The 10,217-nt window shown below is 44.0% G+C and overlaps 1 protein-coding gene across 1 annotated transcript; it reads left to right on the forward strand.

Moving 5' to 3' along the window:
* The first annotated feature begins 2,328 nt into the window (after window positions 1–2,328).
* gadd45ga (growth arrest and DNA-damage-inducible, gamma a) lies at window positions 2,329–4,027 on the forward strand. Its single transcript, XM_051422573.1, has 4 exons — window positions 2,329–2,497; window positions 2,609–2,710; window positions 2,828–3,038; window positions 3,200–4,027. Exons 1-4 carry the CDS (start codon window positions 2,445–2,447, stop codon window positions 3,311–3,313), a joined length of 480 nt encoding a protein of 159 aa, XP_051278533.1. The 5' UTR covers window positions 2,329–2,444; the 3' UTR covers window positions 3,314–4,027.
* The last annotated feature ends 6,190 nt before the right edge of the window (window positions 4,028–10,217 follow it).

A 10,217-nucleotide genomic window follows, 5' to 3' on the forward strand; every position in this document is an offset into this window, starting at 1 on the left:
CAGTCTGGGACTTTTCCACAGCTTGACCACGAGTGTTTTAGAGAGTTAGGTGTTTTGCTCAAGTTAATGCTCTAATTCATCCTCCAGTGGGATTTTCTCAGCCAGCCTGGGATTTCCCCCATTCTCTTAGCCAAGCTGCTTACTGCATTCAGAGCTGTCAAAGCCAAGACTTCCAAGATACAAACTTCCAGATACTAAAAGATCTAGTAATGTTTATCTGACCAGTATTTAGATTTATATATATAAATAACATGTAAATTCACCTGTATGGATAATACAAGGACATTTTGAGGATGTTCTGGGGAGGACAAGCATTTCAATTCAATGTCTTTGTATTCCCTTGTCCACATTCCTGCTCCATGACTGCAAAAAAATATTTTTCTGACTTCAGAAGTGATCGGTGACTCACAGAGTGTAATGTTGTTGGGAGTCATGAGTCATGAGCTTATTCAACATGTGTAGCAGAGGAAAGGTCACGCTTGCTGAATGACCAGCAGATGGCGCTGTCAGTTCAGATTTCTGACACTGAGCGCTGCTCTGTGCGGGCCGAGCTGGAGTTCAGCAGCTCCGTAGATGGTGTAGATTAGGTTAAAGGTCACCCACTTATCATGCCGGCATCTTAATTCGCATTAAAATAAATGTCAAAGTGATTTTTTAATTTGACTCATCATTTCAGAAGAAAACAACCTTCAACAGAGTGTAGGCAATAATCTTGTAATTACTTTGTGGTACTTCTAACACTATTGTGTGGTGCACATTTCCTATAATTGTCTGAATTGGAATGAATGAGTTAAATTAACGAACTAATTAATCAATTAATCATATTATTGCTTGCTAGATTATAGTAGATGCCATTTTCAAGTTAGGACAAGACCATCCAACTGGTGTGCAAACATGCACTGCATTCGGCATCTGTCTGAAAGGCGAATGATGTTGAATGTAAACACACGCAGTCCAGGTGATAAGATAAACAGGCCTGAAAACACCACGGCCGGCGCGTGGCGCTTGCGGGGGGGGAGCACGCGCATCTGTCGGGCATCTGCCGCAGGGGCCACTGAATGGAGTGGGGTAATTAAAGAGGCGAGGGCCGCACATACACACAGTCACATCCCTCCCCAGTCCCCCATGAAAGGACCCGGGGGGCAGGTGGAGGACGTGAGTATTATTGTGACACAAAGTGGCCTTTTTTCCTCTCCGCGCGGAGAAACGACACGCGTCGACTCAGACCGGTAATTAAGCTTCCTTTTCAAAGGGCGAACAAAAAAACTGGCGTGTGCCGGCCACAAGCTGTTTTGATGATGGGGGAGGGATGGGGCCCCCATTCCTCTCCAAAACACGTCGCCATCAAGAAATCTCCCCCTATCTGGGTCAGGACAGGCTTGCAGAGCTCGCTTGAGGCACAGTTCTGTAACTACCGGGCAGACCGTGAACACAGCAGCGCGTTGAGTAACAGGTTGATAGGATGCACGCGCGCGCAGGTGTACCGCCAACGAGCTGCTTATTAAGGGCAAGGCGAGACTAGACCGGCAGGGAAAGTTTGGATGGGCTAAATATAACGCGCCAGTGATTCCCCACGCTTTGGGGAAGTCCAGTTCTTAGAGGATTGTTCCGGAGTTTATAATGGAATCATCATTACTGATTCCACTGCAGCAAAATGTTGTGCAGTTTTCCTTTAACCGATTCGATAACATCACCTGTCCGAGGTGTGTTGGTCTGCCTGTGCCCACTGGTTTTGTAACTGTCATGGGAAAACATCAGTTGGCGCATAACAAAAACACAAGGCACGGTGTTCAGTAATGGCGTGGTTAATAACACGATGTATAAACCGTGGCTCTCCACCTGCAAAACAATCATTTTATTTAAAATAAATAAATACATTAGGATGCAAAAAAAATTTTTTAATCGCTCTTTCTGTTTATTCTCCACGAGCGTGTAATATCACATGATTCATATGTATGCATTATTAGGTCATAAACATGTCAGCCTACGTGCCAGAATATCAATTGACTGTGTGATATTCAGGTTGAAGCCACAGTGGGTGCAGGCTTTGTTGTGTCAGTTGTGCTGTTTACAGTCACTCTGAGGGTCCATCGCAAACAGGACTTCTAGTTTTTGCTCACTGTGGTGATGTTGGATGTTGACAAGGTAAGGGGGAATTGGTGGTGGGTGGGGGGGATTTCTTGAAAGGTTGTAATCTTGCCCCACGTGGGGTTATCATCATGCTCCGTGCCCTGGGGACTTTTTTTTTCCTCAGCAAAGGCTGCTCTAAGCCAATGGTAGGAGGCAGGAGCGGAAAAGACCGCCCCTTGCCGAGAAACTACGCAGAGCTGCTATAAAAGCACCCACAGTCTGTTCCGAGCTCAGAATAACGCAAGAGACTAAACAGAGACCCACACAGCCTTTACTCTTCACTTCAAAATCCCGATCGCGCTTGGATTATAACTATGACTCTGGAAGAGATCCGCGGACAAGAGAACGCAATGGAAAACGCAGACAGGTGAATATTTAACACACGGATTCAACATTATTCAAGCCGTTGGGTTAATGCTTTATACCGGTTTGTCATTAGTGCTGTAGTGTCTGATGATGTGTGTTTTTCTTTGTCAAGGGTGCAAAGTGCAGGCGCAGCCCTGGAAGAGCTGCTGCTCGCCGCTAAGAAGCAGGACTACCTGACAGTTGGAGTTTATGAATCTGCTAAAGTCATGAATGTGTAAGTATTGCAATTCGTGAAATGTTTGACTAACTGTCCTCTTTGTAAAAAAAAAACAACATTTAAGCATAAGCATGAGAGAATATGTTCTGACCACCTTCCTTGTCTGTTCCACAGTGACCCAGACAGCGTGGCATTCTGCGTCCTCTCCACTGATGAAGAGTACGAATGTGACATCGCTCTGCAGATCCACTTCACCCTCATCCAGGCTTTCTGCTTCGATAACGACATCAACGTGGTGCGCGTCAACGACATCGAGCGCCTGGCAGACCTCGTGGGCTCAGACGAGACCGGCGAGCCCAAGGACGCGCACTGCATTCTTGTCACGGTACGTTCCCGAGAGAGCACCCACTCAGCCAGTGAATCATGCATGCATCACTGCCCTGTCTGAATTTTTCTGCACACGCAGCCTAGTTTCTGCATGTGTGCATAGCCTATATCTGTGGTAGGTGTTCTGACTCTAAATGTCTTATTCTTTTTTTATTCCAGAGCCCCAGTGCAAACCCATGGAAAGACCCCGCACTAGACAAGCTGAGTCTGTTCTGTGAGGAGAGCCGCAGTGTGTACGACTGGGTGCCCAGCATCACGCTCCCAGAGCGCTGAAGTGACATTCCCCTGCAACAATGCTTCACATGATGATGATGAAGATGATGAAAAGAAAGTCAGAGAGCTGAGCCTCAGCTGTGGGTGTTGAGCCTTTCTGCCAGCCTCATATGTCTGGATTAAGAGGCTGTGGCTGTAACCTCATGCAAGAGCACGATCTTCTGGTGCATTCTGGGTCAGCACGTTGGTTCTGGATTACTCTGAGGAAGGGTTCAAGTTCAGAGGTCAAGTGTGGACTGGATCAGGTGTACTGTGGAGTGGACGGAAAGCCTGATGGACACTGAGAAGGATTTTTGACTGTTCTGCATAATGCATGAAATGATGACAAGTTTTGACCCAGTTACTGCCCTAGATAGAAAGCAATGGGGAACTGAGCAGAGAAGGTCAAAGAGATGGACACTGTGCAAGAAATGGACATATGAAAGTGCGGAGACTGGACTAAGTCTGGTCAGAGGGGAACAAGGAAGATGTTGGTCTGGAAGAGGGTATCTGAAAATGTCTAAATGGACTTAACTTTTCTTTTCCAGTGCAGCTATCAGGAAGTTCTTGGAATGAGCAGAGACTTTGCTTGCAAATCCTGATTTGAGCTGTGTCTGTACCTGTGACACTTTCATGGACTATTGTTTTACTTTGAAATATGCAGACAAAACAATGCAATATTTGAACTGTACTCATTTTTAATGCTTTGAGAATAAACATTTGAAATCAAACTCATCCATCTCTTGTCAGAAATGTTATTTTTTCCTTTGCATTAAGCGTCACCAGACCACTGGCACTCGCCTTACTAGAAGTTGCAGCATAGCGTGGGAAGTTACAGCAGATTGTACAGATATAGTACCAGGAAGTATTGCATGACATTAGCTACCAAGTAAAAGAGAAGAAGTAAAGAGTAAAGTGGGTGGAAGATGGAAAGTTAATTTGGTAGTTGTGTGAGACTAAATAGAGAGAAGAGAGAGTAGAGTAGTTGCAACATAATAATGCTTGTGACATGTGCTCTTTCCAGGCAATGATCTTTCACTGCTCGTAGACCAGCTGCCTTGTGTGACAGCTTGCACAATTGCTGCAGCCAGAATCGAAGTTGCGGCTGGGGGTCTTGCAGGAAAGAGCTTTCTTTTGTTTTCCTGTGCACAGACAGCTGAGGCAAGAGAGGTCTGTGTGTCAATGTGAGTTTAGTTGTACTTTTTTGCATCCAAGTGGAAATGGTAGGCTGCATGGTCTCAATAATGGGAAATCTACAGTATTGCATAGACCTGGTTTTTCATGCGTGAAAGTTCAGGTTAATAAATCCTGCAATGGCTTACAAAATGCATGCGAACCATTAGGCAACACACATGGGGAAAGTGATGAAAAGTTATACATTTTGTATTCCTGTAGACACGTGCACACTCAGACACGTGCAATCACACCATAGAAAATGGAGTGGAATTAAAGCAGAATGAGGGTCAGCCAGATCATCAGTGGCAGGTAAGGGGAAGTGTGTGAGTGTTGTGGTCGGCCCGGAGCTGAGGCTGACAGTAAAAGGTGGCCCACATCAAAGAGTTAGCAGACTTCAGAGGAACTCACCTCGCCTTTCTTGGCAGCACCTCGGTCTGCAGCCAACCACTGGTCATACCCTGCATGTGTGCACGCCTGAACACACAGGTACACGCACGCATGAACAGACATACACATACATGCTCACAACCACACAGAGCACACACACACACACAAGCAGGAGCATGAGGCAGTCCTTCTCTGTTAAGCCTGATCACAGGTAACTGCTCAGTCTTCTAAGAACAGAGGAAGCTTTACTCAGACAGAATTACAAAAAACAAGTTATAGAGAAGCAATAAAGGGACTTTCCATAGGCATTCAAATCTGAGCTGGCAGGCATATGGGAGACTTGATTTAATTAGTTTTGCTGACAATACTATAGTCATTTTTTTACATGTGCTGTCAAAACTGTATCTACGCTGTAGCTAGATTGGCTAGATCAGTGTTGCTTGATACTGATATGAGGACCGATGTGGCTTGTGATGACTAGTTGTTTAGTCACATGAAGCTGTGTCTGAGTAAAATTTGAAATACAATATCTTTTGAAAGTTACCTATAAAAGCCCCAGCCCACTCATAGGGTAGTCTGGGACACATTTGAAATGTTTTCACAGAGTAAACAGCAAGGGATTGAAGAAAGTAGAAAGTAATTTCTCTTCAACACGTTTCCAAAAGCACTCAAAATATTCAGGGATTTTTGTCTATGCAGGTCAGTGTTATTCAGGCAGCCTTTTCTGTTTTCTGACTACTAGCAACAATGACAGAGGCAATCGTGTCTAATCTTGACCTGTTTTGGGGGGAAAAAAGCATTATTTAATGCCCCAGATAAGAGCCATTTCCCCAAGAATATAAATGTTGAATGTTTTATTATGTGCTCCAAGTATCTAATATCTCAACCTAGATTGCTGTAGCAGCAACTCATGCAAGACATCAACATGCCTGTTTTTTATGCTATGTTCCTTTTGGATACAGGTGTACGTGGGCCAGCAGAGAACACAAAAGACCACTGGAAAGCGTCCCTCGCTTCTGCCGCTACTGCTATTTGTATGGCGTTAACAAACATCTCCCTGTGCTGGCTGTTGTGCCAAAGCCTGGAGCAACAGTCCAGACTGTTGAGGCAGCCCGACTGTCTGCCTGAGGTCTGAGCCAGAGATCTAGAGCTACGATAGACTGAAAGGGAGGGAGCAAGACCAGACAGATGTGTGCTCTGACTTAGAAACACTAGTGTTTTCAACTGTGGCACAGAAAAACGGTAAACGTCAAGCATTAGCTTACTCCAATGCAGATTATTTTCTTTTTCCTACTACATGAAGCAATAATATGTTTTCCTCAATATGAATACAAAATATTCAGTTTATTCTTAATGTATTTATTAAAGGTCCAGTGTGTAACATTTAGGATGATCAACTGGCAGAAATGGCAGAAATATAGTATGCAGAACTATGTTTTCATTATTGTATAATCACCTGAATATCGGAGCCTTAGAATGAGCATTTTAGGTCTGCGGGTCGGCTTCCATGGAGTCCGCCCTTGTTTCTACAGTAGCCCAGAAGAGACAAACACTGGCACTAGAGAGGGGCGTGTCCAAGAGTAAGACTTTTAGATTGAAAAAAAAAAATGCTTTGTTAGCATCTTTGATAAACCGACACAGTCACCACACTGCCAGTTGGACGGCCAGCCAGACTATGCCACTCTCCCAGCTGTGCCCTTGCTTGGTTTATTTCGTGCAACCAGCTTTGACATCTGTGTCTGTCTTGCAGTCTATGCTGCAAAATAGCGATACCAAGAAATTTTCTTTGGTTTGCATCCGTTTGTTTGAGAGAGAGAGAAAGAGAGGGAGAGGGGGGAGTGAGAGAGATAGCAGACAAGAAAGATGATTCAGAGAAATAAAATGTTATTTTCTGACATAAAGTGTATGTAGGCTAGGCAAGGGTTTTCTAGCCAGATGTTACTGTAAACAAACTTTGTGATGTGTTGTATTGGCTGGCCGCAGTGACAGTGACTGTCATGGTTGCCAGGCGACCACATAGTGACAACAAGACGCCAACCGCCAGCTCCAACTACATATTGAATGTACAGCTATGACAGTGGCATCATTCTTCTTATCTAACTCTCAGCAAGAAAGTGAATAAATTGAACTATTCCTTTAACAATTTGTAAGCTGTATTCAAGAGCAGAATTAGTTAGAGAAAGTCGCCAAATGAATGTCACACTCATTAAGGACTACTGTTTTCGACTGAGCAATGCAGATGCTCCAGCCCTTTTGCACGATGCCGACTAAATTGGAAAACTCAGTATTAAAGGTGTGTTTTCAAAAAGTTCATAAAAATTCCCAAACACTTAAACGTCCTTCTACTAGCCATGCACACAGAACACTTGAATAAGCCTGCTAAATAAAAGTCAGTATGGTTCAGCTTCAGAAGCTCTGAGGTATGTGGCTATGGTAATGCTAATATTGTATGCCTTGCAGAGAAAGAGAAAAGGAAATACACAATGTTGATATTTTAGATATTTGTTTAAGCTAAGATATTTCTCCTGTGGTGTTATAATACCACACAATGCCTGGTGTTTGACTATTTTGATCCTGGTGACATTTTTAGAGTATGTGTTTCCATATTGGGATATGATTCCTAGACTTGTGGTTCAACTGTAAATGCTAAATGTTTCAGAGGAACATTGGTAGAGTGATACCCCGCCCTTCCCAGAGACTTTACTTTCATGGGGAACTGTGGTCCCGTCCTTCCATTCCCCTTCTCCATCTCACTTACAGTAACCACAGCAGGATGAGATTACACCATGAGCTGGCAGCATCCCCTCTCACCCCACCCAGCTCTCACTCTCTCTCTCTTGGCCAGATTGGTACCATGAGCTCAAGGCCCAGCTGGCTCTGGCAGGCAGTAGAGATAGATAGATAGATAGATAGATGGCTGGTGTCGGGTGTCTCTAATCTAAGTATGTGTCACTCACTGGAGAAATGAGCTGCACCCTAGCTGCTTCTGCTCCTGCTGTTGCTCATCTTACAGTGAGTCAGTGTGGTGAGCTAGCACAATATACACCTTTTAGAAGTTCTTAGATTCACAGTGCAGGGAATTTCTTGTCGCTGGGGTGGCCAAGGTGATTCCAGTACAACAACATACACACTGAAGCTGCTGTTTGTGAGAAGTCATTCTGTCAGTACGACCTGATGCAGGTGGTTTTTGAGCTCTGTGGTTGCGGTTAGGGCTGAGGTAGCAGTAAATGCTTCAGCAGTAGAATACTGCTACCTGTTCGCGCACAGAAACACGCACACACACCTGGACACCTGGGATGACCGCATCAAACTGAGAGGGGATGAGATCACATGATGCAAGCCTCTCAGTTCAGAAGTAATGATCGCGGTTGTCTTTCTACGTAGCCTATAATCAGAGTGAGTAAAACAGCTGTGTGTGAGCCAAGGGGAGGGTGGCCAGGTTACAAACACACTCGCACACACAAACACCTGACCTACACTTAGAGATCCACCGTGTCCCCTTGGGGGGGTAGAGTGACACACACACACAGCAGGTCATTGCAGATGAGGTCATGACACACACTTAACTGCTGTTAATGTGAAACATTACTCTTGATTCTTTAGTAAAAAAAAAAACAATGAGACAATTGTCTTGAATATGATAATGATAACAGCTGAGCAGAGAGAACGGTTTTAAATTGGAAAAATATTCCCTCCACTATTTGTGCAGGATAGAATCATTTGAATGTTTGTTTTCAAATTAATATGTCTGCAAAAATTGCCATGGGATTGCATCAGGGTGTTTGTTCAGAAGCAACTGAATGAAATGACTGGATGAAATGCATGATTTCTGAGTGCAATATCTATATTATATGCACATACAAGATTATGTGTGACTGGTCATTGGGGATTTATAAAAAAAATATGATATCATAGCAGTGCCCTTACATAAACCTCAACAGCTAAACTTAGATCACAGTGTCCAAGTGCCAGATTTCTAATTCGATCCCCCCTCATGGTATGTCACACAAAGTGAACACCATCACAACAAACGTAAAATACTTAAAACCTCTCTGAGACAAGTAAACAAGTAAGCCTTGTGAACAAATCAAGAATGTGACCCAATCAAGAAGTCCACAAGGAGTGAAATGATACCAGATGCATTGATCAGATGAGACTCGTTCTGTGAGCTTGCTTCTTTACTTAAGCTGCAATGAGATAACTGTAAAAGGCAAAGGCTATTTCAGGACTGAAACGGCGGCTCAAAGAGTATCAGAGTCTTCTAGTCTCACTTGGTTTGTTCTTGCACAGAACATAAGTAGAAAACAAGCCAAATATAGTATCAAATACCTTAAAATAATGCCTTTAAGTGTGTTATCATTCAACAAAGACTACGGCATTTAATGAATGCATCGTATTTCTCACTCGTGCTTTTGCCCTTATCCCCTGTCTGCCTCTGGATTCTATTCATATTTTCTGGTTTACTGTGGCTGCCAGTCCGGCTGAGGTGTGGCAATGCTAAGTGATTTGCCAAATATGGGGAGCAGCCTGTAACCTCGCCGGGGCTGACACATTACTGACATAGCTGAGCTTATCCTTCCAGAAGCACATGTACTCAAAGCTGTGCCAGGAATCCCCCGCTCATAGCCTGCAATCCTCTATGTAGAGCAGCAGGCCGGAAGGCATGGCCATAGAAGTGCAGCCTGGAGAAAAAAGGGTAGAGGAACACTACACACAGACAGACAGACAGACAGACAGACAGACAGACAGACACACAGACATACAAATAAAATGTGAGCAAGTTGCGAGCTATTTGCTCATCTGATGATAGAGTCTCTGCTCTGTCCTGGCATGCAGACAGGGAGGGCAGATTGGATGGCTGGGCTGATTCAAGGATAGATAGAAAGAGTGTAAAAAGAAAGAGATAGACACATTGCATGCATGGTGTAAATTCCAAATTCCATTGTGGTGATGTGTACGACTTTTCCAGGCTAAACAAAGTAGTGTCTGAAATAGCAGCGCTCCTACGTGCTCATGGGAATTGTTTAAGTCGAGAGCAATGTTGGAGCATGCTCACATGTGAAAACAGGAAGACACTGTCCACTGCTCAACATTGTCATTGTTTTTCACATCATGAGTCTATGCAAGCATGACACAGACTGGTGAAAAAAAAAAGTAAAGGGAAAAAAAAGGAAATACCAGTAACAAGGTCTATGTTCTTACTTTAAGGAAGTTCATAGTGTTTTGGTACAGCCAGTTGAGAGGTGTCAAGACAGCATGACATTTTTTTACAGAGGGCGTGAGAGATATATAGAGAGAAAGGAGGAGAGAGAGAGAGGAACAGCACAGAGTAAACACTGACTGCCAGACTGCCTCTCTGCTT

The sequence above is a fragment of the Dicentrarchus labrax genome, unplaced genomic scaffold (assembly GCF_905237075.1).
Source record: "Dicentrarchus labrax unplaced genomic scaffold, dlabrax2021, whole genome shotgun sequence".
NCBI lineage: Eukaryota > Metazoa > Chordata > Actinopteri > Moronidae > Dicentrarchus > Dicentrarchus labrax.